This window comes from Aspergillus vadensis (genome assembly GCF_003184925.1).
Source record: "Aspergillus vadensis CBS 113365 unplaced genomic scaffold BO88scaffold_2, whole genome shotgun sequence".
NCBI classification, from domain to species: domain Eukaryota; kingdom Fungi; phylum Ascomycota; class Eurotiomycetes; order Eurotiales; family Aspergillaceae; genus Aspergillus; species Aspergillus vadensis.
The window spans coordinates 523,866-549,542 of NW_020292040.1; the positions used below are offsets into that span (position 1 = coordinate 523,866).

Genomic DNA, 25,677 nt, shown 5'->3' on the forward strand with positions numbered 1-25,677 from the left:
ACTTAATATCAGTAGTCGACTCTTCGAATTGAGAATTATTAGACGCCCAAGTTGTGTTAAAATGAACCTTGGATTGAAGGCAGGGAGAAAATTTGCTAGCTGCCGCGGAGGTTCTGGCATGCGGGCAGGAGTAAGCCACGCGACGCGGCGTCCGAACTGACAGCCGAACTGGCTGGCTTACAGTATTCACCTTTCCCTGAGCTGTCTGCAGGTGTCGATGGCGTAATGACCATCAAAGTAAACTAACGTTCCTCATCAGCCGGAAGGTATTAGACATCCCCAAAGCAAGCGATGGCGATCTGATGTTTTACGTGGTTCAGGCATTCCAGTCCCTTGTTTTCCGCGCGATTCATACCCCAGGAATGCTGACGGCACAATGGGATGGTGTCTCCTGCGACGACGGGAGCTGATGATGCTCTGCCCATCGGCCACAGGACCTGATCTCAACCATTCCTCAAGGCATTCTCCGGTCAAAACAATGTCCGGCGAGCTTTGTTTGTTGTACTGGTTGTAAGACGGCCGCATACCAAAGGAAATGTCCTCCGGAGGGATCGAAAATAAAAGGTGCAACAGGGTCCTATGATGCTGCAACCACGAGTTATCCAAACTGCCAAAGCCTGGTCTTTCTTTTATTCGGTCTGTCTTTGGTTACGTTCCTTCTAACTGATCTTCCCTTGGCCCATTGGCCGAAGTCATTCGTTGATCTAGATCTATTCGTCCCTGTATTCTATCCCTTTCGAAATAACTACTACGATTGTAATCTTCCGAAAACATGAAGGGACTTCAAAGCGGAATCAGCATTGCCATGCTCGCCGGCATGGCCAAGGCTACACTGATCTCGGGGGAAAGTGGCGTGGATGGTGGACAGGGGGCATCGCTGCCGATTACCAATGGCTTTAGCTCCACTGCGAATGAGGAGCATTCCGATGATCATTCGGTTGATGTCGATGCGAAGAAGAAGCTCGTGGATGAGTACGCGCACCACGGCCACCACTGGCCTAGGGAGGAAATCAACCAAAAAGGCAATGGAAATGACAACGAACATTACTACGACCCGCACATCAATGTCAAGTCGAACACAGTGACCGAGTCCCACAAGGGTGACCATTCCGTTCATGTTGACAAGAACTTGGGTGCTGTGAAAGGTGCGGCTCACAGCGGCCCACACCACCACCCTCGTTCAGAGCCTGACCTGATCAGTGGCGAAAGTGGAATTGATACAGGCAACTCTGCATCGTTGCCGGTGACAAACGGTTTCTCGTCTACTGTCAATGAGGCGCACAGCGACGACCACTCGTCTAAGATCAACAAAGACAAGACGGTTGTCGACGAGGATAAGCACCACTACCCACACGGTCACCACAGGGTACGAGACGGCAAGGACCTGATCAGCGGAGAATCAGGTATCGACACGGGCAACTCTGCATCACTGCCCATTACGAACGGATTCTCTTCCACCGTAAATGAAGCACACTCAGATGATCACTCGGCTGATATCAACAAGGATAAGACTGTCGTGAACAAAGAGCACCCAGAGCACTGGAAGCCCCCGAAGCACCCGGAGCACCACCACCGGGTACGGGGCAGCGAGGACCTCATCAAGGGGGAGTCAGGAATTGATACCGGAAATTCTGCTTCCCTGCCGATTACGAATGGATTCTCATCCTCGTATAACGAAGCAAGCAAGGACAGCCACGCAGTAGATGTCAACAAAGATGACACGGCTGTCGTCGAGCCGGAGCATCCCGAAAAGCACCACCAGCCGCACCACCACCCCCGTGGTGAGCGTGAAGAACCTACTTTGATCAATGGAGAGTCTGGCATCGATACTGGCAATTCTGCCTCACTGCCCATCACAAATGGATTCTCATCCAACTACAACGAAGCAACCGAGGATAACCACGCTGTTGATGTCAATAAGGATGACACCGCCATTGTTAAGCCGGGACACCCTGAGAAGCACAACAAGCCGCACCACCATGTTCGCGGAGACCGCGAAGAGCCCACCCTGATAAATGGAGAGTCTGGAATTGATACTGGGAATAGCGCGTCTTTGCCAATCACGAATGTGGGCAGCTCCAAGGTGAACGAGGCTACCAAGGATGACCATTCTGTGGACGTGGACAAGAAGAAGACCGTGGTCGATGACGCGCACCATGCCCACCCCGAGCACCACAAACTCCCTCACCCCCATGTTCCACGGGATCTCATCTCTGGCGAATCTGGGATCGATACTGGCAACGAAGCAATTATTCCTATCACAAACGTCTTCAGTTCTACAGACAATGAGTCCTATGACGACGATCACTCTGCGGATGTGAACGTCAAGGACACTGATGTCACAAAACAGGCCCACCCGCACCACCATCCCCATGGGCCTCGTGATCTGATTTCCGGAGAGTCTGGGATTGACACTGGGAATGAAGCAGTTATTCCAATCACGAACGCCTTCAGCTCTACTGACAATGAGTCATACAAGGACAACCATTCCGCAGATGTCAATGTCAAGGACACCGATGTTACAAGGCCTGAGCACCGGCCCCACCATCATCATGAGCGCGATTTGATAAAGGGGGAGTCAGGTATTGACACCGGTAACTCGGCTTCACTACCCTTTACGAACGTGGGGTCCAACGAAGTCAATGAAGTATCTAAGGATGATCACTCCGCAGATATCAAGGATAAAGATACTCTTATCAAGACACCCTCACACCGTCGTCCCCACCCTCATGGGCCTCGCGATCTGATCAAGGGTGAAAGCGGTATTGACACGGGAAACTCTGCTAGTCTTCCGATCACGAACAGCTTCGGATCTCAGGTGAATGAAGCAAGTAACGACGATCACTCCGTTGACGTGGACTCGAAAAACACTGCGATAAAGTACAAGCCAGAGCCCAAGCCGGTTCCGGTGCCCGTGCCCGTGCATCACCCTCACGGGCACTGGCCTCGCGATTTGATCAAGGGCGAGTCAGGAATCGACACTGGTAACTCTGCTAGTCTTCCGATTACCAATGCATTTACATCCCAGGAGAATGAGGCCAGTAAGGATGACCACTCCGTGGACGCTGACGTGAAAGACACGCTTGTCGAGAAGCCGAAGCCAGAGCCCAAGCCGGTGCCCGTCCCCGTGCCAGCCCATCATTCTAGGCCTCATCCCCATGCCCATCTCCCACGAGATCTGATCAAGGGAGAATCTGGTATCGATACTGGCAACTCCGCTACTCTTCCGATTACCAATGCATTTAGTTCCCAGTATAACGAAGCTAGCAAGGATGACCACTCAGTGGACACAGACACGAAGAACACCGTGGTGAAGGAAAAGCCAGACCCCAAGCCAGTTCCTGTGCCGGTACCTGTCCATGGCCATCCCCACCCTCATCACCCACGCGACTTGATCAAGGGAGAATCTGGCATTGACACCGGGAACTCTGCTACAATTCCAATCACTAATGTATTTAGTTCGGAGTACAATGAAGCTAGCAAGGATGACCACTCTGTGGATGCCGACATAAAGGACACGGCTGTGAAGGGGGTGCCTGTCCATCATGGCCGCCCTGACAACCACCATGCTCGTGATCTGATCAAGGGAGAATCAGGAATTGATACTGGCAACTCTGCTAGCCTCCCTATCACCAATGGGTTCTCATCCCAGGTCAATGAAGCCCACGAGGATGACCACTCCGTGGATGCAGATATCAAAGATACCGCAATTGATCGTCCCGAGCACGGACGCTTCCACGGACACCCACATGTACCCCGGGACCTGATCAAGGGCGAGTCAGGAATTGACACAGGAAACTCTGCGACCATCCCGATTACGAATGTTTTCTCATCTGAATACAACGAAGCTGATAAGGATGATCACTCCGTCGATGTGGACTCGAAGGAAACCCATGTGGACGAGCCGCACCGGCACCATCACCGCGCAGACGACAGTCTCATTCAGGGTGAATCTGGAATCGACACTGGCAACTCGGCCATTCTCCCAGTCACCAATGTATACGGCCAGGCTACCAATGAAGCTTACAGTGATGATCATTCCGTCTCCGCCAACGTGAAGGACACTGACGTGGATGCTAATCATAAGCCAACCGAACCCCACGACTCGCATGACTCTCACAAACCACATGATGAAGGAGTCGACCCCGTTGCTCACTCTGGTGAAGAAGATACGGCCAAGGATGTTGACTCAAGCTCAAGCTGCGCCTCACCAGTCGTCCACGAGATTGTCCACACTGTTACCCGCACATTGAGCGGTGGTCCAAGTCGGAACACTGGACTCGCTGAGCACGGAGGACATGGGGCTCCTGTCTTTAACGAGCCTTTCACAGGGGCTGCTGATGCTGTCGCTCAATCCACTCCTGCCTACAATGCACCTGAAGTCGCCGCAGGAGCTGCAGAGTCTACACCCTTCTACAATGCCCCAGCCCAGCCAACCGGGCCCAGCATCGAGTCTGTCCCCATGTACAACGCACCTGCCGAGTCCACGCCGGCTGCCGCCCCGTCCAACCCCATGTACAATAGCGCTGCTTCGATGGCCGACCCAACTGGTGTATCTGCTCTGTACAACTCTGAACCCTCGGAGCCGGAGCATGTACCTGACGTCGCGGCATCCTCTGCAGCACAACAGCCCGTGGCCATGAGCTCCAACGTCGCCATGGACCCTGCCCCTACTGCTCCCTTCCCCGGCAATGTGGACAGCATCGCCTCAACCATTACCATCCAAGAGGCCTCCACCTTCCACATGATCCCGGTCTACGTCCCTGCACCCACTGAAGCCTTCCGTGGAGCCGCAGACGCCAGCAGCCTCGGGGTGCCCACACCCAAGCCCAGCGGCTCTGTCGCTTCTGAGCCATCTTTCCGCTACGACCTGCCCGGACCGTCCTCTACGCCTACCCCCTCCACGAACAGCATCATGTTCACTGGCGCAGGCGCACAGGTGGCTCCGGCGCACGGCTTCTTCCCCATCGTCACAGGCTTGGTTGCCCTCCTGGCCCTGATCTTGTAAAAGCCATGCAGCAAGCAAACTACCCGTGAATCCATTGTTCCCGAGAATGTCCCATACATTTCATGTCATTCTTTTGCCTAATCATCTATCTGTTTCGGATGCCCTTCGTTCATAATCCGTGTCACTCGCTATCAGCATTAATTGAATTGCATGTACCTGTTACCTTTCTCTTTCGAATTTAATGCAACTATGCTTGATGTTCTTCCACTTTAGTCGTACACGTAGCTCAGCCTTCCATGCACTATTCACCGGCATTAAACCAGTAACTAGAACACCCCCTTGCATACACACTACTCTCACTGCATACTCCTACGTGTATGCATGTTGCAGAGCCAGCCATGTGGCATTTTACAAACTGGCGGTGTGCAGCAGCAGTAATTCTACTACGGAACGTCAAATTCGGTTCTGATGGAGTTGAATTTCTAGAGCACACGCACACACACACACACTCTCTCTCTCTCTTCACGTTTATCTACTACAATCTTGCAAGTAGTTTCCTGCCTATCAGCCAGGACTAACAACCCAGTCCAACATTGAGTATAAGTGCTCTATCTGCTTCTACGATCTGTAGATTCGAAAATGGTGGTCAGGAGAGTATCTAGAGAAGTCTCACACCAGGAAAGCAGACGTTCATTTGGTAGTAAGTCATTAGATGATTGACCGCTCAGGGCTTGATATATCCAAGTGAAATGACTTGTGAGGACCGTTTCTTCAGCCAGCCACAGTATTCGTTCACTACCTGGATTGTTCCATATTGCTTAGCGATATCATGGCATAACTAAATGATAGATCTGGGTTGACAAATTACAGCGTGCATGCGTCGGAGCTTATGGTGAGTTTCGATGGACTGCGCATTGGATGCCAGCCAGCCAGCAAGCAAAGGTACACTGTAACCGGTGTGCCTAGGTGCATATTTCAATTCGAGACCATTGTCTACGTATCAAGTTTTTGTTTGTGGTTTATCTGACTTTAGATGTGTATATTGACCTATGTCAAAGCAGATGTTCACCATCACTAGTGATTTCTATACGTTTGTTTAGGATATCTGCTATTGCTCGTCGTGCCAGCTGTAGACAGTCTTTGATCTTAGTTGTGCATAAGCTTTTTGATTGTACAACGACACGATGATATGTGCTTAATTGGCTTAATGATGCATGTCGGAGAATAATCTATCCAATTGATCTTGAGGTGATGCCAGCGAATGTTCTGATTAGAGTGCGCTAGAGAGGGGACGCGATGTGTTGTGATATATGTGATTTGTTCGTGGGGAGGGATTTCGATCATCTAACATATCACCTTCCTATGAAGCACGGGGTCGTTCAAAATGTCCATATCGGTAGTAAGAAGCCCAATCCAAGGTGCTCCTGATACTCACGCCATAGAACCGGGACACAGCAGGTTTAAGGAATGTCTGTCTGCCACTCCACCATCTAGACGGACGACTCCAGACTCGCAAGCCGACGACCGAGACGACCGAGATGACTCAGTCCCGGACGGTGGTACAGCAGCGTGGCTGATCGTGGTGGGTGGATGGTGTGCGATGTTTTCCAGTTACGGATGGCTTCATAGTAGGTTTCTGTGTGGATGCGGATGGGAAGACTGGGATATATTCAGAACAACTGACAATCAATTTGACGATAGGTATTGGCGTGTTTCAGAACTACTATCAGAATGTCATGTTTCCAGGCTATCCTGCGAGTACGATTGCGTGGATCCCTTCATTTGAAGTCTTCTTCATGCTTGCTTTGGTAAGAAAACAGTCTGCTCATGGGATCTGATGTTCAGCGTACTGATGGTGTGAGAGATATACAGGGTCCTATTGTCGGCCGGCTGAGTGATACGTTTGGACCGCGCGCAGTCATCATCGGAGGCTCATTCTTTCATATTTTTGGAGTCATGATGGCTTCTATATCAACGAAATACTATCAGATTCTCCTCGCACAGGGGGTCTGCAGTCCAATAGGTCTCTGTGCCATAGCGCAGCCAGTATTGAGTGTCATGCCCAGTTGGTTCAACAAACGGCGCGGATTGGCGTACGGGATCATCTCGTCTTCCGGAGGTATAGCGGGTATTATATTGCCAATCATGATCGATCGACTAATCCCCAAAGTCGGCTTCGGTTGGGCTATGCGGATCACTGCCTTCATGATGTTATTATTTCTTATCGTCGCTGGTCTCACTGTAAGGGAGCGCGTGCCTCCACGGCCGGAGGTTTTGAACAGAGAGGTCCTCTTGCACCCGTTTCGGGATGTGAATATGGTCGTGCTTCTTGTCGGCGGCACTTTGCTGAGCTTTGGCGTGTGGTGTCCAAGTAACTATATAGTTACGTCGTCATTGGCCGAGGGAATGCAGACCAATCTGTCACAGTACCTCGTGTCCATACAGAATGCTGGAAGGTGTGTCTCCGCCCCCTCTCCTCTCTAGTGCCAAACATATATTGATGAACGTCGTAGTCTGTTAGGGCGATTCTTTTCTGGCATTTTCGCAGATAAATTCGGCCCATACAATAGTTTTATATTTCTTACTGCCTGTTGCGGTATCCTGGTGTTGGCACTTTGGATGCCGGGTACCAGCAACTCCGCCATCATCGTTTTTGATATACTGTTTGGAATCACGTCGGGCGCCTACTACACTCTTGTCGTCGCTTTGGTAGCACCCATAGCCCCGCCTCAAGAAATAGGATACTGGGCTGGACTGAACTTTTTCTTCGCATCAATCGCGGGACTTGTAACTGGATCCATCGGAGGCGCGATCTTGGCCCATGACGACGGGTCTTACTGGGGTATGAAGGTCTATTCCGGCGTTCTCCTCCTGGTGGGAAGTGTGATTGTGCTGGGGACGCGACTGCGACTGACGGGGTTGGTACTGTGTGCCAAATGTTGAGCCCCCATCGTCCAATCTCATACACCCGAGGATGTATGTAGTATCTCACCTTGCTGTGCACGACACTGACAGGGGGATCAAGAACCTGGTCTGGTGTTATCGGTGGCCGTGTGAGATGGATGACGCATTTATTGTGACTGAAGGAGATTGCGACCGACACGAAATGGGTATTATGCATCGCTGAAATGAAAAATAAGACCATGAGCACGGAGACAGACACGGATAAGGCCTTTATGAAATCTTATCCCACGGATGGTGGTTGTTGAGGTGAAGCAGAAAGCCATTGTTCCTGGAGATGCTTTTTTGATTGGCCGGACAGGATCCCGAATGCTGAGTCAGGGAAGGCCACGGCGATGACGTTATTTGGAGTAGGGATGCTGAAGGGGCAGATCAGAAAGGCCGTCTGTGGATGGTGTACCTGTCAGAGACGGCTGTTATGCTGCATAACATGATGTGGTGGTGCCGAAAGGGCGAGTGGTGATAGTAGTATGGCAACGTATTGCGGGTACCTTGAGAACTGACGTGATTTGCCTTCGTCTCCGAATTGGACAACTAGTCGATGGAACCTTCGGCTAGATTTGGGTTGGAGTTTTCCATAGATCCTTGCATGTTTCATCATCGATTGAATGGTTTCCTGCGCTTGGGTGCACGCTGGGACCCTGCTGATATCATAACCTCATCATGGCCCAGACTCCATCCGCGCCCGGACAGTGACATCAGATGTCAGTCCAGCCCGACTCATCAGCTATATAAAGTAACTTGGCCTGGTGGTCTCTTGCCCATCCATAACAAATCCAATCAACTTTAACAATAGTTAGGTTCACCTCAATTTCTCGCAAAAACTCCACTTCCGACGCTCAAAACCACCATACTACTCAATATGTCTTCTGACCCTCACCGCGGCGGACGTCTCGAGGACATGGCTCCCGAGGGCACTCGCATTCCCAATGATGCAGGCATCATGAACACAATCCCCTCCGTTCCTCGCCCTGATCAGCGCTCCGAAGATTCTCAGTTCGATAACTACGGTATCGCTCACCCGACCTCCGCCTTTGCCGCCGACAACTCCACCGACATGCCTCGCAGCACAAGAGACATGGCTCCCTCGGGCGAAGTCATCACCGGAACCGGTGATAGTTTCCCAGCTGAAGGCGAATCCAAGAGAAACCTGATCGGTACCAACCACCCTGGAGCCAAGGGCGAGTCCAGAAACCTGAAGCACTCCAATCTCAACCGCAGTGCTTATGAGCGATTTTCCGGAGAGGACGAAGATGCTATTGGCGAGCATCAGATCAGAAACGAGTAAACGATATGCATATCTGGGATATGCTTTGACATGAGCATGATGTATTATAGATGAACGAAACGATATTTCTATCTTGTTCTATGTTTGGTCCTTTCGTAGAGTTCTTCACCGTACAATTAGCCTATGAATCCCCGGTAAATCTCGTCGAGAACATCGCGCTTGCGTTTGCGGTCTGCTCGTTCGGCTTCTTCGGCTTCATCATCCGGCTCACCCTCGGGTTCCCGTGAGGCCCAGGTGCGAATGGTTCCGTCGCCGTGGGCCGAAAACATCTCGATCCCTTCTCCTGAAGCACCGTTGCCGCGCCACGCAAGGGCGTTGATCCTCGCAGCGCTGAGCGCACTGGAGCGGCCCTGGAACTGCTGACGACCGGTCACAAGACCCGGTACGCGAAGAAGCTTGACAAAAGCCCCCTCTCGGAGTTCAAACATGAAGATCTCCCCACGGTCGTCTCTCTCATTGAAGTTTGGCCATAAGAGCGTTTCTTGCCCAGAGCTGACCACTCCGCGAGGTACAATGAGCGGTGCCCTTTCGGCGAGGTGCGAAGTTACACTGTTCCGGACACGCTGACCGAAGTGTACAAGCGTGTTCGCACCTGTCCCAGCATCCCAAACTCGAATCCGAGAGTCCTGACCAGCGGTCACCAGGTGACTACCGGTAGATGTCCACCGCACACCCGTCACGGCGCCATTATGGGATCGGGCGTGCGGCGAGAATGCTGGGCGGCTCTGGTAGGATGCTGAGGTGGATCCCGGGCGCACGAGTCCAACAGCATCATCCATGTCTAGTGCTGCGATCGCTGAATTGTGGCCTCCCCGGCGGATGTCGAAGAGAATTACTCTATTATCTGCCGACGCAGAAGCCAGGATGTGTGGCTGGTGAGGAGCCCATGATACGGACAGGACTGAGGATTCATGCCCGGGGAGACCATGTGTCGACAGACCTGAACGTAGGTCAAGTAGTCGGACCGGCTTCTCCGAGGTACCTACTGCAATGAGCAAAGGAGACGCTGGATTTGACGACAGCGAATGGGTGTACGGTGTGCAGTCTAGATTGAAAGTGTGCACAGGTGTAATAGCCGCTGGCGCTAAAGCCGAAAGCTTGAGTGTGCCATCGTACGAGGTTGTCAAAATAGTAGACGGTGTGGGATCAAATGGGTATATGGAGACGGAAGTAATGGCACGTGTATGGGCATCTTCGTGTGAGGCTCTGTTGACAGATGCCACAGACTGGTGTACATGTTTCAGATCTGAGCCTCGTGACTCTAAATCCCACAGATGAATTGAAGGATCTGCACCCCCAGAGACCATGCTGTCTACCGTTAATTGGAGCCAGGCACAGGATGAGTGTAACATACAATCGGCCGTCATAGTGATCGATGGCGAGCACATTCACTCCCGCCTTGTGAGCAAATACCTCATCATCAAAGATCAAGCCTGCATCCTCTTGACTTCCGCCTAAGAGAATGTCTCTACGTGCTGAGAAGCGAATGCCAGGCGCTGGCTCGAGCTGTTGAACAAGTCGCGTGGTTTGTGCGACATGAAAGGCCGAGGGACTTATGGACCCCAAAACCCTATTGAGAAGATACGCATTCATTCATTAGGCCAGCAGAGCTCTTCTCCGAGCTCCGTGAAGATATATCTAGACAAGGCAGAGATGTTGTTGTGATGAGTAGATGGAATGACTTGCTTTCACATGACCGCAACATTTCCCGGATAAAGGTTATACCGGAATGCCAATCACGAAGGGGAAAATCTTCCGGGGGTCGCAAAAGCAATCGAAAGTATCAACTTGCTCGCCGGCAGAGTCTCCTCCAGCTGTCCGGTCCTCCCTGGGAACAAGCTTCCTGATGCTTTCGCACGGGCGGCTCTAGCTAATCCGGGACTATGTCCTACGGCAAATCCCTTGCATTGAGCCAGAATTCCTTTGTCCGGCCTCCCACCCCCGATGTTGTCGAAGCCCAGGAACAAGATGAGTTCGGCGCCAGGCGACAGAAGCGACAAGCGACAGTTTATGATGCCGTTGCCGGTTAGTGGTCATATGGCTTGTCTCCCACTTCAGCAGGCTGACTGTGTCCAGGTCGGGTGAACCATCATGGCTTTCTGCCTTCCGCCCCATTCTCTTCCAAATACCGCGATACCGCATCTTCCAGCACTCGTCCAGTCCGCCCGGAGGAAGTTCTTTTCCGTCGACAAAACGCCCCGCAGCGCTACGAAGAAAACGATTTCTACTTTGCTCATGAGGCCCTCCCGCCCGGCTGCCCCCTACCCAGCTCCGAGCTGCTCGAGGCCATTCACGCATATTCGGCCGACTACTATGACCATGCGACGATCGACGGAGGACGGGATGATTACCAGAGCATGGACGAGACAGCGTTGATAGCCATGGGGATTCTGATGGAGGAAATGGCCAAGGAATCTCTGGGTGAAACCGGAGACATGGTGCTCGTGGAGGGAGAGGAAATTCCGACCGACGAATTACCATTAGTCCCTCAGCTTAGCCGAACTATGGGCCGCAAAAGAGCAAATACCGGCCAGAGTAGTACGATGGCGAGCTCGGGTGATGAATTAGAAAGCGTGGTGGTGAATAAGAGGCGGCCAAAGAAGCGCAAGTTGGGTCGGAAAATGACGTCTGCAGCTGAGCTGGATATGGAAGATGATGAGAGGTGGTGAGGTCTAGCAAGCTACTCAGCGGTTATTGTACCTGTGGCATGGTCTACCTTGCAAGACTACTGTTGCATCATCCATTCGGGCTCGATTCCAGTCGCATACGCCTATGGTGATCGCTCATCATTAGGGCCCCAAAACCAGCGATTGAGGACAATACGATACGCGAAGATTGATATCAACATTGCCTGACTGGATGCGCAACTGTAAGGGATCAAAGATCTCATCTTTCAGCAAGCCACTAGATTAAGCTGCATTTGGCTCGTGGGTACAGCAAGCTTGTCTCAGCTCCAGCCAGGTCCTTACTTTCGACTGTCCAATCCAGGCAGCAATAAGAAGCACCATGTCTTTGCTTCCTATACGATCAGTCACCTCGTTCAGCCCTGGTCAACATCACGAGCCAGAGCCCTATGCATGTTGCACATCGCAAATCTTAGCCCGCGATCATCGTCGACCCGGCGCCGCCAAGACCTTGGCTGTTGCATCTGCTGGAATGCCGTTGAACCTTGATTGGACTGGCCCGTCCATCTTCATGCACCCCAGGGTCAATTGCTGCTCCAACTTCTTCACCCAAGCATTCCTTGACCGTTTGAACAAAGTTTGCGGAATGCACGTTGTATCATAATATCCTGTTTCTATTCCAGATTCCTCCACAACATCTTAATAGCATCCACGAAATTCCTTACCTGTAACCTAAATATGTTTCGTACGGCATACGAGAAAGTAGCTCTGGGGTGATCAAACTGCCAGTCAGATGACATGTCATCATGTCATTTCCCGCAACAAGCCGCCATTTCTACAACCAAGGTCACCACTGCCGGATTCCACGCATCACTCCGTTAGCAGTCCGACCAGATGAGACAATCAAACAACTTGCTCAAGAGGGCTGCAAAAATGCTGATCAGTCTCCGAACTTTGCATCCTGCCGTGCAGCTCCTAACTCAACCACCGCATAACTAACTAACGATTGCCTAGGCACCCAACCGCACCTCAGGAACAGGCTACTCGTACATCAGCAAGCTAAGCTAGTTAAGCATTTAATGTCCGTCATCTTATGCACAAATATACCTTGTCCGCTTATAGTAGCTCTCCTCGGTACATCCTAACCCGCACACCGCAGTACAAAGGCAGCCCCTGCAGGTGAACCAAAGCAGACGCCGGAGAAAGCCGGCATTGACGAGATGATCCCAGCAGCACCAACTTACCCACGGACAAAAGGGAGGGAGGGAGGTAGGGAGTGGGGGATAACCCTCTCGCCCCTCCTGACCGCCGCCCATAGCCGTGTTTCATAAGCAATAGCTCACCGCGATATAGACTGGCCGTCAAAGAAAACCTTATCTTGCCTCAGAGTGTCTCAGACCCTTTTTGCTTCCCCTTCAGCCGTCTTCGCTACAACTTAGGATTCTCACTCAGCTGACGTGTGTTTTGGTCGATAATTTCCCAACAGTGGTAAGGGAAGGATGGGCATCGGCTGACACAAGCTTTTGCTTATGTCCGTGAGCTGCACGCTTGTATGGAATAGACACGCAATTACCTGATCCGTGCGTGGGTGCTTGGAAAAGATCTGCATCGGCTAGATGGATGTCCCTATTTACTGGGGGCTGTACAGTATACAGTAGTGAGAATATTGCGTGATCTGTGCGTTTTGGGTCGGTTAAGTAGGAGGTAGTAGGTAGGTTGGACGAACGGGGGGGGATTCCTGTTTAGATATGTGGACAAGGGTCTGAGATGGTCTGTTTGCTTGGGTGAAGTCTGTAGCCCCCTTTAGGCTTTATGGTATGGGATGCTTTGTTTGATGTGCCGCGTCGGTATGGTGAGGGTATTTCGATGATAGGACGGTCCCTCTGTTGTCCTCTTCCTTGTTCAAACTCTGGTGATGACACGACAGTAGCGAGGATTCAGTTCCGGCGTGTTATCTATCTATACCTTGTCACACACACACAGCCCGTTAGATAGAGATCGCCATTCGGATTGCTTGACAAGGGATCGGGGGACAGTGTCAGCAGACCTACGTATCTCTGCCTGCAAGAACAGACAGGAGAAGGCGAATTCCGGCGATGGTGTCGCGCATCGACCCAGTGCCTGTCTTGCAAGGATGAGAAGAGCGGGGTTTGTGTCCAGTAAGGGCAAAAGATTTAACAGAGTCGGGAGGAGACAGAATTAGGATATTAGAAGGCGTCTAGTTATTATCAAATGGGATGCTCCCCTGTAACTGCAGGGCATGAACCTGAATGCCAGTAGTGAAGAATACTCAGCAGCCCTACAGGGAGAACAAACAATACCGAGGCCATTATAGATGAAGTCAACCCCGTGATGCCACATGACCGGGTGGGAACTGTGCTGGAGAAGTACTCACTCACTCACCGGTCTATCCTCATCACTCAACTCCATCCATCATCCTACAGTAAGTATCTCACCAGCAGGACATTCCCCGACCCCACTAACTAATCTCGTTTATGCCTGTCAGCAAGCTCAAACAGGAAACACCTTCCCCCTCCCCTCTCCACAGGGTCCAGACATAAGCAAAAGTCCAAGACACACAGCAAGTAGTCTAGCTCTAAAGGCTACCTGCCTCACCATGGTACGTCGACGCCTCCGTCTTTTCCCCGCAACCAATGGGGCGAGTGATTGGGCACCCCATCAAGGCCACTAAGGAAGCAAGTACTACTGCTATGTGCCTTAGTGGGTGCGTTAGTCCAAGGGTGTCTGTCTGTTTGTCTTGTTTTTACGAAACAAGAAAGAAAATAAGTAAGACGGAAAAGAAATAAAGAAACAAAAAATAACTATTGTGTCGAGCTAGCCGCCTAAACTTTCTAGGAGTGCCAAACAAGCCCTGATCGTCTCACATCTGCGGGCCACGGGGACGTGCCACACCCTGAAGGATCTGGAGAAGATGATCCCATCGGTGGCCTCGATTAATGGAATGCAGGTGAAGGAGTACATTCAAGAATTGATGGATGAGGGACGGATCCGGGTCGAAAAGATTGGCAGTGGGAATTGGTATTGGTGTTTTGGGGGAGAGGAGAAGAAAGAGCGCGAGGAGCGGATCCGGAGGTTACGGAGGGAGGTGGATCGGGTCCGAGAGAGTTGGGAAGATGCGGAGGCTAGATTGTCTGCGCGGAAGCAGGCCAGAGTGCAGGAAGAGGCCGAAGAGGAGCATGGGGATGGGAATGGGAATGGGAATGGTGAGGAAGAGCGCCGGAGATTGATGGAGCGAAAGGCTGTGCTCGAGCGGGAGACACATCAACTGCAGGGGGAGTGGATGGCGTTGGCGACAAGTCCGGAGGGGAAAAGCTTACCGCAGATTAAAGAGGAGACGGAGGAGTATCGGCGACTGGCACATCAGTGGACGGATAACATCTACATCTTGGAAGGGTATGTGGATAAGGTGACCGGAGGGGATCGGGAAGTGTTGCGGATGGTGCAGCGGGAATGTTATGGGGAAGAATACGTGGAGGGGGAAGGATTGCGTGAGCTGGAGATGGAGATGTAGTAAGTAGTTCGGATCACTAATGGATGGATTGGATGTGGTTGATGCTTAGGAATGAATAGTGGTGGTGGTGGTGGTGGTGGTTGTGGTTATTAGGATGGGCCGTCATGGAACCCATCGATCCATCCGTCGGGAAGTTTGTCAGCGGCTTCTCATCACTAACTACTTAGTTTAAACTAGTACTTTGTGGTTAACTTGGTCCAGTTGAGGGGACTAATTCGTTAGTCAGTTTTATTTCCAGTTAATGCGCCACGAGTGGTAGTCAATAATGTGACTAGTCAAGGAGAGGAAAATGGGGGGAGAATAATACTCATAAGTAAAAGACGAATATTAATAATAATTATCACCACCGTGCCCTACAAGCATAGTTTCAGCTCACGGCAGGCAAACCAAAAGCCAATTCGTATAGAAAATAGAATCAGTGGAAAGTCGATTTGCTCCGAGTGGAAACCGCCGAGCCACGAACGGCCCAAGAGAAGCTTGACCTCGACCACAAGCCGGGCTGCTTATCTCCATCCCTCCATCATCTTCTTCTTTCTCCATCCATCACTCCCTCTGTCTGCTTGACTCCTCCTACTACGCCCTACTGCTGCTGACCCTTCCTCTTTCTCTCTCTCTCTCCCTCTCCCCTTTCTCCATACGGATCCATTCCTTTCTTTTCCTCTTTTCTTCTCTACTACTATTCGCGACTACTCCCTTTCATTCCGACTGCTCTTTTGTCATCCATCCTCTTACCAACCCTCCTCCCCGTGATTGACACCCTCCACACTAAATCCCGGGACTATCCATTCCTTTTCCCTTCCATCATCCATCCCCCTCTCCCCTCCCCTCCAGCATATATCCCGGTTATAGGGGCTATTCTGTCAACCCTTTGGCCGTGATCGTGGGAAATTCCAGCCGAGAAATGATGCGGGCCTGTCACCATTACTGTTGATACCTCTCCCTACTTGTCATCTTTCCCTTCGTCTCTCCCTATTTCCCTTTCCTTTCTTCGTTTTCCTTCCCCCCTCCCCCGAAGTCCGAGATTTGAGACACGATCTTCCCCGACCAAACTCCCCGCATCGTCAGCGACCAGCAAAACAAGGGGGCCCATTCATCCCACTAAAGACGCGCGCTTGGCTATTCTAGTGCTGTCTGTGCTGCGGCTGGGGTTGGAACTGGTCCTGGACCGGTCGAGAGACTGACCCTGCTGCTGTTGCTGCTGCTCCTTCTGTCGCTGCTGCCTTCGCGCCCGACGGCCACATCGGGCCGGTTTATCGGTAGATTGATCGATGGTGTCTGGACGGAGAATTTCCCAGCTGTCTCGATCGCGTTTTCGTCTCCCTTTACTCTCGAGATCTGGACGGTGTACTCTTGCTCCTCATCGACTCGCTCCCCCTTGCTTCCGCATCGACCACCACCTCTTCATCGCCATCTCGTCACTTGACTGACCGTAGTGACGCTGCTGAGCCCCGGTCCTGCCAGCCTCATTCTTCCCCTCCTTCAGTCCTCCACCCCTCCCCTGAATTCCGCCGTCAGCAGCAGCTCGTTGTCCGCCTGATTCCGACTTCCTTACTTCCGGTCGCCATTTCTCCTTCCTCCCTTCCCTCCCTCCTCGTGCATGGATTGGGTCGTGTGTCATGTCCGTCAACCCTCTCCCCTCACAACCCCCCTCGCCGCTCGGTCGGAATCGCAGCTCCCTCCTCTCCAAATTTCGCTCCCAACTCGGTCAACGAAATCGCAGCATCACCGACTTCTACATCGAACCGGACGATCCTTGGCGCTCATACTTTCCCGGGGATGTGATCAGTGGGACCGTGGTCCTTACAGTGGTACGGCCCGTTCGCATTACACATCTGGTGGTCTGTCTCCATGGCTTTGTCAAGGTCTTCAAGAATACCGTGCCCCCGGGTGAACAGGCCCCGGATTTGGGCTTTTTGGGGCCGGGGCGCGGGCGTCGCGGTGCTGAATATCTGGGAAATGGCCTGTCTACACTATTTGAAGACGAGGTCGTACTTTGCGGGGAAGGTCGGCTTAAAGAAGGAATCTACAAGTTTCGCTTTGAGATGTGCTTTCCCCCGTATGCGCTACCCAGTAGCATCAATGTGCGTGGTTCCCCTTCTGTATGGATTTTATTGGGTCATACTGATCGCAGTCGCATCTAGTTCGAACGCGGCACGATATCATATATGCTTACATCCACCCTGACCAAACCGACGACGATCAACCCGACCTCGACGTGCCGGAGACGCGTCAACGTCCTAGAAAACATTGACATCGCGCCATTCCCCCCACCTAAGCCGCGCGTCGTCACCCTCGAGCCGATTTCCCGACGGTCCAAGTCGAAGGCAAAGGCCAAGTCAGCCGGATCTGACGCGCCTGATACACTCTCCATCGATCCGTCAGCCCATGGCGGCAACAGCATCGACAACCGCCCCTCTCTGAGCCCGGCGCCCAGCAATGTCAGCTCATCCAGTCGGCGGAGCAATAGCAGTTTGAGCTTCCAGGTTCCCAGCGACCCGAGCTCATCGACGAGTACTGGGATGCGGAACAGCGAAGCCCGGAGCATCACTCCCTCCACGACGGATCGCACCATTATGGCCAAGGCAGAAGTGCTGCGCGCAGGCGTGTTGCCCGGGGATACCTTGCCGATTAATGTCACCATCAACCACTGCAAGCAGGTGCGCAGCGCGCATGGGATCATCGTGACACTGTATCGCCAGGGCCGGATTGACCTCCAACCCGCGATCCCGATGGGGAAACCCGCGGACGGCAAGAAGCCCATCTACGAAGACTACTATCCGCGCTCGCGGACCGGCTTGGGCGGCTTGACGCTTGGCAGTAGCCGCACCACCGGGGTGTTCCGCAAGGATCTGGCACAGACGTTTGCACCGCTGGTGGTGGATCCCACGAACCTCACCGCGCTGGTGAAGACCTCAATCCGGGTGCCCGAGGATACGTTTCCGACGATCACGCGCACGCCGGGGAGCATGATCAACTTCCGGTACTATGTGGAAGTGGTGGTCGACTTGCGGGGCAAGCTGACCTCGCCGGACCGGTTTCTGCCCCGGTTCAACATGGTCTCCTCGGGCGGCAACTTCTCCTCCAGCGGGCAGGTGTTGAACCCGGCAGATGTCAACAACAGCGTGATCACGGCGAATTGGGCGGGTAACATTCTGGACACTGATCAGATTCGACGTGAAAAGGGCGTGGTGGCGGTGATGTTCGAAGTGGTCATTGGGACGCGTGACTCGCAGCGCGGCGTGAAGCCACCAGAGCGCACACCTTCCACGTCCGCTCCAGTGGATCCCAATCAGCAGCCCGCTGGCCCGGACGGCGAGACATGGAATACCGACCAGTCCCCGACCCCCAACGCCGAAGGTGAATATGTGGCGCAAGAAGACTACGGCTTCCCGCGGGAACCATCCCAATGGCCTGAATACGCAGGTCAGGAGTACCCAGGCGATCCACAGGCATATCACCTTGGGGAGATGGTGTCGACGCCGCCAGCTGACGAGCCGAGCGATGAAAAGAGCCGGCTCCGGCGGGCTGAGCAGATGCTCCTGCCGAGTCGCCCGCCTGACGATGCCGGGGTTGGGCCATCTGAGATGGCGATCCCGACGGCGCCAGTGCTGCCGGAGGACGACCATCTCAACGACTACCACCACCTGCCGTCACCGACGGAGAACGGAACCCCGCGGGCGGTGATCTCTGCGGAGTCGGTGCAGACGGTCGTGCCTGGAAGCAGCGCGGCGGGCGCGAGCGGAAGCGAACCGCCAGGAGAGGATAAGCAGGAGCTTGAGCGACAGCGGTTGATGACAGAGGTCAGTGCGCCCGACGATGTGGAAGTCACGGAGGCGCCTGGCAGGTCGACGGATGCGCCGACGGCGCCGGTGTTCCACGACGATGAAGGCGACCATCAGCTGGTGGGCAGCGCGGCGCGCGGCGACGAGGCATTACCGCGATACCAGCGGTGAGAATAAAAAGGCGTTTGTCAGGATGAGTTTATTGCTTGCATTGCGGGATACCGGGAGATACCATCTACGTTGCAATGTTTGGATTTATTTGGGATTAATTATGAGCAGCCTGCGGCATTGAGGGCGTATATAATAGAGTTGCATGCATAGTGCAGTACTAACTAGAATAGTACTATTATAATGGCGGATTGGTAATGGGTAGATAACAAATAAGCAGTCAACTAAATAGATAACCAGATTAGAGGCGATTAGGCTGAGCTGACTGGAACCAACCCGGTCGCGCCAAGCCCGCTCTAACCTCCGATATCTCATCCATCTTCTCTTCCCTCTCTTCCTCTTCCTCTTCCTCAACACTTCAACCTCATCCACAACCACTCCATCCATAAACCCACGGGAATACTACCCCGTAGGCCTTCACCATGGCCTTTCGCAACGGGTCCTTTGCGACCTTCCTAATCGTCTGCCGTGAGCACCCCATACCCATTCCCCCAAACACACCCCCCATCTCACCCCCCAACCTACCTACCAATAACCCACTAACAAAATGAAATAACAATAGCAACATCCTTCTTCCTCGGCCTCATCTTCTCCCTCTTCCCCTACGACTACCCCATCCTGTGGTCCACAACCCCCACCCCCGCAACCCACTTCGACTACTTCGAATCGCACCTGCGATTCCTCCACGCCTCGCCGCCCCTAATCCCGCGAATCCTGCACATCGTCATCTTCCTGGGTCTTCTCGGCCTGATCCTGAAACTCTACAGACCCTCGGAATCGAATATGTTGTTCGACGGCGCCAGTCTCGTGCTGTATATGTGTGGAATCACGGTGTATATCGCGAATATTGTAAAGGGGTTGAGGTTGGTTAGTGGGGGCGTTTATGGGGATGAGTTGGTTAATAAGAATGCTGGTGGGGATGAGGGGGTGGATGTGGAACAAGGGCAGATTTTGAATCGCGAGGATAGTTTGAAGGTGTTGGCGGCGAGTAATACCATCCTTGCGCTGGTGTTGGTTGGTGTGCTTGTGTTGCAGGCGGGGCAGTGGTATGCGGAGAGGAAGGAGGCGCAGGAGGTGGAGAGTTTTGCTACTTCTTCGAAGAAGAGTTCTAAGGAGGGGGAGAAGAGTGAGGGTCAGGAGGGGGGGAGTAAGAAGAAGAGGAATTGATAAAGTGGTTAGGTGGTCATGTTGTCAGTTGGGGTGAAGGGGGAAATTGGTGTTGGGAAGTCAGGTAGTGGATATGTGTATGGTATCAGTTACTATGAATTGCAGTTTCAAAGGTATCATCTATGTACAGCATAGGTATCAGTTCAGTAATGCACAGTTCATCATCCAATCCATCATCAATGCAATCAATGCAAGCAAGTTGTTACACCCAAGCATGGCCTCCCTCACATCTGCAGTCCCTCCGGTCGGAATGAAAATGGACTCCGCGGCAGGTCCGGCGTCCGCGGGCTCAGTGCTTTTGCGAATAGTTCCTCGCCTGAGTCGGCGCTCGCTGTGCGCGCCATTCCTCCCATCGAGGCGAATCCCGTATGGTGTTCGACATTCTGTTGTGCCTGTACTGATTCCGGCGGGTAGTGCACCACCGTTCGTAGGGCCTCTGGCGCTGCGGGCGCAGGACTGCGCGTCGGTCGATGTATACTGTGGAAGGAGTTGAACGAGGACACGGCCACGTCGGGGGACTGGGGGGATAGTAGATGTCGTGCTGAGGCTGATCATAGCATTGTTAGCATCAGTCTGGCTCTGGTGTATGGTATATACGCACCCTCCTTCGGGGACAGTTCCCGCTCGCTCGTCTGCAGCTTCAGCCCTTTGAGCTTCTCACCCAGCTTGCCTCCACTGCTGGGTGATACCGGCGTCGCAGGCCCCATAGGGTAATGCGGATCCGGGTGACTCTGCCCGACCACCTTGGGCCCGTCAGGAGACAGCGACACGCCAAAGTTGGACTCGATCCACTCCTTCTCCTGCAGAGCCATGTGCAGCGCAATCCCCTCGGCGTTGTTCAGACATTCATCCCGGATCTCCTTTTCCAGCACCTGCAGCCGCTTCTTCGCCCATATCGTGTGTAGCACGCCCTTCTTGCCCGCCGAGCGACCATCAGCACCGAGCTCTGGGGGAAATATCGCCGGCAGCGGATTCAATTGCATGGGTTCGGGGTTCTTGGCGGACGGGGGTGCGTGAGCCGGGGGCTCGTATGACAGGGTGACGGTAGGAGGAATGGTAACGTGTGGCGGCAGTAGAAAGTACATTCGACGGGTGTTGTCGCTCGTCTTCTCATCGGCAGGGAGAACGGCGGTTTTACCCTCCCAGGCAACATGCCAGGAGCCTCCGGGGAAGGAGGAGGAGCGAGCTATAGCGTCGTCCTCCCATTCGATCATCATGATTTTGGTGCCATCGTTGGCTTTGCCCGCCTCGAACTCGAAGCGGGCCAGGGCGGTGATCGTGATGGGACCCGTGGAGAAGCGATGGGAGTCGAGGGCAGCAAAGTCACTGTTTGGGGTGAAAGGCGTAGGGAGCGAGTGAGCCATGGCAAGAGGGCGGTCAGACGGGATAGATAAGGGGGAAGAGAGAGAGAAGGGGGTTAAGAGGGAGAGGGAGAAAGAGACAGGAAGGAAGATCGAGGGGATTGGAATTCGGATATCAGGAAGAAGAGGAGATGGAGCAAGTAGCGCAAAACACTAGCAGATAAGATGGCCGAGGATGCATATGGAGGAAATAGAATAATAGAATAATTGGAGAGGCGCTGGAAAGGGTTGGGAGGAAACGGCGCGGCGCAGATCACGGGATAAGAGGGGATCACCGCATCAGGCAATTGGATGCATAACAACAATATTAATATTAATCAATATGATTATATTAGTTGGTCGGGAAGTTCAGTTTGAGTGGGGAAGATGTTAGATGAGTATCTTCCTCAAAAGCCAGTTGAGTGATGGTGTCGAGATGAGAAGATGGAGGAGAAAGAGAGAGGAAGAAGAGAAAGATAGAAGAAGAGGAGTAGGGTTGGAGAAAAAGAGAGTGAGAGGGGCATCCACGAGCACTTCTTCTTCTTCGGCTTCTTCTGCTCTTCTTCTTTTGCTGCTTCTTCTCTCGCCGCTTTCTAAATATAGCCTCTTGGCATCACACCGCATCGGTCAGCATCTTTCACTACTGTCTCAATCAGCTTCTTTCCAGTCTCTCCCTTACACTCTCACTCTCTCACTCAGTTCCAGAACCCCAAAGAATCCCCCCGCCCTACCATGGTTGGCTCCGTCAGGCGTCCCCTCTTCGGCCGAATTCCATGGTTCGGTAGCCCGTCAGTCAGCCTGCCAGAACACTGGATCCCATGGTTGATGAGCAACCAACGATGATGTCAACCTCACCAACTAAACAAAGGGAAACAATCGCAGGCATGAAAAGGACCTGTCTAGCACTACCCAACAAAATTGTTAGGATTTCATGTGCGGACACTGGCCTAGATGTAGTCCTTCATTGCCGCCGTGATGGTGGCACAGTGGTTGGTTATTTAGACGCCTATCACCAGCACCCGCTGAACCAACAGTGACTTCCACCCCATCCACTCGTCTCTGTCTTTCTTTCTTTTTTTTGTTTTTCTCTGTCTCCCTTCATGCCTTGTAAAACCATTCGTACCAAACCGTATCATACCCAAGCGCTGGATCACCACATGGGCGACAATACGCGGGGTCGAGTCACCCTTCCTTGGACAGCAGCTGTGGTTATTGCCCCATGACCCGCTCACCGAGTGATGAAGAATAGTCGTCATGCAGGGGAATTGCGCTTAAGGTTGTATAAGAACCTGACAGCCACGCAGCGTTGTTGCTATATTCATCACCACTGAGGCCACTCCGCGACATTGATTGGCTCACAGCCCAGCATCAAGGAGGGGAGCGTCGTCAATCCACTGCTGCAGCGAGCGGGAATCATGCATCCTCTGTCACAGGGGCGGCATAACCTAGTTAACCGCTGGAAATCTGGTTTAGTTAGGTAGACGACCAACTAACTGACTAAGTTCGGGTGCCAGATGGGTACCCCTCGTGAGGATGGGACGACTATGCAAGTATCAGTATCTGATTTGACAGGACACTTTCTGCCTATGTGAACAACGTACTAGTCTGGCTAAAGTCTGCAAAAGATGAGCGGAGAAGCTACTGGACTGGGCAATACTGGATGGTCTCGACCAGTCAAATCAAGCCTCCCAGGAACAGCTCCGAGGGGCAATTCGGACGGAGTGTGAGGGGCTTGGCTATGTCCACACACACTTTGCTCCATTGAACTCAACTTCTACCAGGTAGGTAGGAGACCGGTATTGAAGGAATATATAGCATGCGAGCAACAAGAGAGCCCATCTCTATCATCAACTTCATCTTGGATGCTCAACAATACATATATCCATCGCATCTGTTGCATCCAACACCGCCGTGCTCGTTACCAAAAATATCCCCATGAGGTCCCAGAAATAGCAATACATAAGCACCGAGCAGGGTACACCTGCACCAGGACTCCGAGGCCAATCAGATTGCTAAGGGCTAGGACTAGTCCAGTAGACCCTGGCGTTACCAGAAATAACTTCCCTGCTGTGATGAAAATAGAAATACCCCTCCAGACACTTGTTCACACGCGAGGATTCGATCCCGTCTCTCCGTTGGCGCTTAACAGACGGCCTGTGATTGATCAAGTCAAGGGAGTCTCCACAGCGACTAACCTACCATCTGTCTGGAATCCAGCGCCATCCTCCTAACAGGGAAGCCGACCAACTGATCGACCAGGAAGGAAGGGTTCAGAAGCGCCAGGATTGGGTCGAGTGGATGGAGGGACGGCATGACTAGGGAATGTCTACTTTAGCGCCGAGGGTAGTAATAGTGCCGGCCCCTCGTTACTTTTCTGGGAAGCATGCAACGATGGACTAACTGACTAATGACTGACTAGAAGGATTCCAGCGAGAGGATGGGTGATCCTCCGAGCGGCTGAGATCCCGGCGGCAAAATGACTGGGCGTTGAGATGTGATGAGATGGCGTCCAGGTGCATTAGGTTTGGTGATGGGATTGCCGTGTGTGCAAGTAAGCTGATGACATAACCGCTTAGTGACCAGAAGAATCTTGTTTTTCCAATCAGACCTGAGGATAGAGTGTGCAATACGCAGTACTGGAGAGGGAAACATCCAAAAATAGGACATTTCTCCCCTAACAACCAGCTACAGTACATACCTACACAGTAGTATCTACTAGTTAAGGGCATCCACACGTCATCTCCATCCCCCACACATCCCTCTTATACCACCTCACCAATCATATTAACAAACAGAAGAGGGGAAGATCCACTGCGGCCCCATCGGGCTTAGTGCCGGCGCTTAACTGCAGCGGCCACTTTATCTTTGTATCAAATCAATTGAAGGGGAGAAGACACTCTGCGGACGCGCCGGATGTGTGTGTCTGTGTCTGTGTCTGTCTATACGGTCTGTGCAATGCAGTGACTACTACTCACCTTCAGGTAGGGTGTAGCCATAAAAGAGAAGTCATGAGGCTGAAGTACACTTGACCTACAGTAACAGTGTACACCTACCAGGTATTCAGCTACTATCTCTCTACTATTGCCACAGCGAACAATCCCCTACCCTATAATCTTACCACCAACAGGGTACTATAATCCCACTAACCCGCGATCCAATCAATCTAGAAGCCCTTCGAACACCCCCTAGAACCAAAGTAATTAACTACCGACCCTATTACCCAGAAAGTAATCACCTCCGTCCATCACTGCCCCCATCCCATCCTCGTTTCCCCACTAGCACATCAAAAGCAGGCCAATCACCCCGACCCGCAATTCTTCAGCAACAAGATGAAACAAAGAGCGCGCCTTGTCATCCAATCATGGGTCGAGATGCACCCGTCCTAGATCACAGCAGGCTGTTCACATCGTTGTGATTCGTTGGGGATAAGCGATGGAATGCATACTAGAGTAAGTAACCTAGTAGTACTTGAGATTGATTACTGTGTTAGGATGGAGTGAGGGAGTGAGGGTAGGATGTAGGTAGGGTTGTTGTTGCCGCCAGGAGGATAGATGATGGGTTTGGTATGTATGGTATGGTATCGGTATGGTGGGTGGTGGTGCGTTACGTAGGGCTTGTTACGGTGGTAGTAACTGTGTATTTTATTTCTATGGCTGTGTCTGTCTGTCTGTGTGTTGGAAGCACAGTTCATTCTTTCTACATTGATCCTTGTGAAGTATCACTACTGTGATGGTGAAGGTATACAAAGTCTATCAACCTTTTATCTACTTGGAGTCACATCACACATCCACATCCACACCCTTCCCAACTCAATCACCTCCACTACTTACATACATACCACATAGTATAGTCAGTTACTAACATGAC

The 25,677-nt window shown here is 52.5% G+C and overlaps 10 protein-coding genes across 10 annotated transcripts; 8 read left to right on the top strand and 2 right to left on the bottom strand.

Moving 5' to 3' along the window:
- The first annotated feature begins 608 nt into the window (after nt 1-608).
- CweA (putative GPI anchored protein) lies at nt 609-5,191 on the top strand. The gene has a single exon (XM_025703741.1). It carries the CDS (start codon nt 773-775, stop codon nt 5,006-5,008), a length of 4,236 nt encoding a protein of 1,411 aa, XP_025567156.1. The 5' UTR covers nt 609-772; the 3' UTR covers nt 5,009-5,191.
- Nucleotides 5,192-5,985: 794 nt separating this feature from the next.
- On the top strand, nt 5,986-7,929 carry BO88DRAFT_484308 (MFS general substrate transporter). Its single transcript, XM_025712277.1, has 5 exons — nt 5,986-6,576; nt 6,650-6,756; nt 6,821-7,067; nt 7,119-7,404; nt 7,462-7,929. The coding sequence occupies exons 1-5, from the start codon at nt 6,333-6,335 to the stop codon at nt 7,889-7,891; spliced, it is 1,314 nt and encodes a 437-aa protein (XP_025567157.1). The 5' UTR covers nt 5,986-6,332; the 3' UTR covers nt 7,892-7,929.
- A 753-nt stretch (nt 7,930-8,682) lies between these two features.
- Nucleotides 8,683-9,272, top strand: BO88DRAFT_400986 (uncharacterized protein). The gene has a single exon (XM_025705728.1). The coding sequence runs from the start codon at nt 8,772-8,774 to the stop codon at nt 9,195-9,197; it is 426 nt and encodes a 141-aa protein (XP_025567158.1). The 5' UTR covers nt 8,683-8,771; the 3' UTR covers nt 9,198-9,272.
- BO88DRAFT_93339 (WD repeat protein) lies at nt 9,079-10,961 on the bottom strand. The gene is made up of 2 exons (XM_025713269.1): nt 10,552-10,961; nt 9,079-10,505 (listed from the first exon to the last, which is right to left on the bottom strand). Exons 1-2 carry the CDS (start codon nt 10,788-10,790, stop codon nt 9,314-9,316), a joined length of 1,431 nt encoding a protein of 476 aa, XP_025567159.1. The 5' UTR covers nt 10,791-10,961; the 3' UTR covers nt 9,079-9,313.
- Nucleotides 10,962-11,080: 119 nt separating this feature from the next.
- On the top strand, nt 11,081-12,370 carry BO88DRAFT_421758 (uncharacterized protein; the record flags this gene model as incomplete). The annotated part of the gene is made up of 4 exons (XM_025708541.1): nt 11,081-11,222; nt 11,274-11,862; nt 11,886-11,887; nt 12,072-12,370. The coding sequence occupies 4 exons, from the start codon at nt 11,081-11,083 to the stop codon at nt 12,368-12,370; spliced, it is 1,032 nt and encodes a 343-aa protein (XP_025567160.1).
- A 2,290-nt stretch (nt 12,371-14,660) lies between these two features.
- Nucleotides 14,661-15,353, top strand: BO88DRAFT_331261 (putative GAJ protein; the record flags this gene model as incomplete). The annotated part of the gene is made up of 1 exon (XM_025702666.1): nt 14,661-15,353. A coding segment is annotated over one exon (693 nt), but the record flags the coding sequence as incomplete, so codon positions are not given.
- Nucleotides 15,354-16,969: 1,616 nt separating this feature from the next.
- rim8 (pH response protein PalF) lies at nt 16,970-19,306 on the top strand (the record flags this gene model as incomplete). The annotated part of the gene is made up of 2 exons (XM_025710482.1): nt 16,970-17,434; nt 17,495-19,306. The coding sequence occupies 2 exons, from the start codon at nt 16,970-16,972 to the stop codon at nt 19,304-19,306; spliced, it is 2,277 nt and encodes a 758-aa protein (XP_025567162.1).
- A 335-nt stretch (nt 19,307-19,641) lies between these two features.
- BO88DRAFT_93477 (putative secretory component protein shr3) lies at nt 19,642-20,727 on the top strand. The gene is made up of 3 exons (XM_025713272.1): nt 19,642-19,771; nt 19,866-20,408; nt 20,429-20,727. The coding sequence occupies exons 1-3, from the start codon at nt 19,726-19,728 to the stop codon at nt 20,431-20,433; spliced, it is 594 nt and encodes a 197-aa protein (XP_025567163.1). The 5' UTR covers nt 19,642-19,725; the 3' UTR covers nt 20,434-20,727.
- Nucleotides 20,340-22,019, bottom strand: BO88DRAFT_93420 (uncharacterized protein). The gene is made up of 2 exons (XM_025713271.1): nt 21,072-22,019; nt 20,340-21,017 (listed from the first exon to the last, which is right to left on the bottom strand). The coding sequence occupies exons 1-2, from the start codon at nt 21,832-21,834 to the stop codon at nt 20,695-20,697; spliced, it is 1,086 nt and encodes a 361-aa protein (XP_025567164.1). The 5' UTR covers nt 21,835-22,019; the 3' UTR covers nt 20,340-20,694.
- BO88DRAFT_93403 (uncharacterized protein) lies at nt 22,020-22,722 on the top strand. Its single transcript, XM_025713270.1, has one exon. It carries the CDS (start codon nt 22,205-22,207, stop codon nt 22,634-22,636), a length of 432 nt encoding a protein of 143 aa, XP_025567165.1. The 5' UTR covers nt 22,020-22,204; the 3' UTR covers nt 22,637-22,722.
- Nucleotides 22,723-25,677: the final 2,955 nt, after the last annotated feature.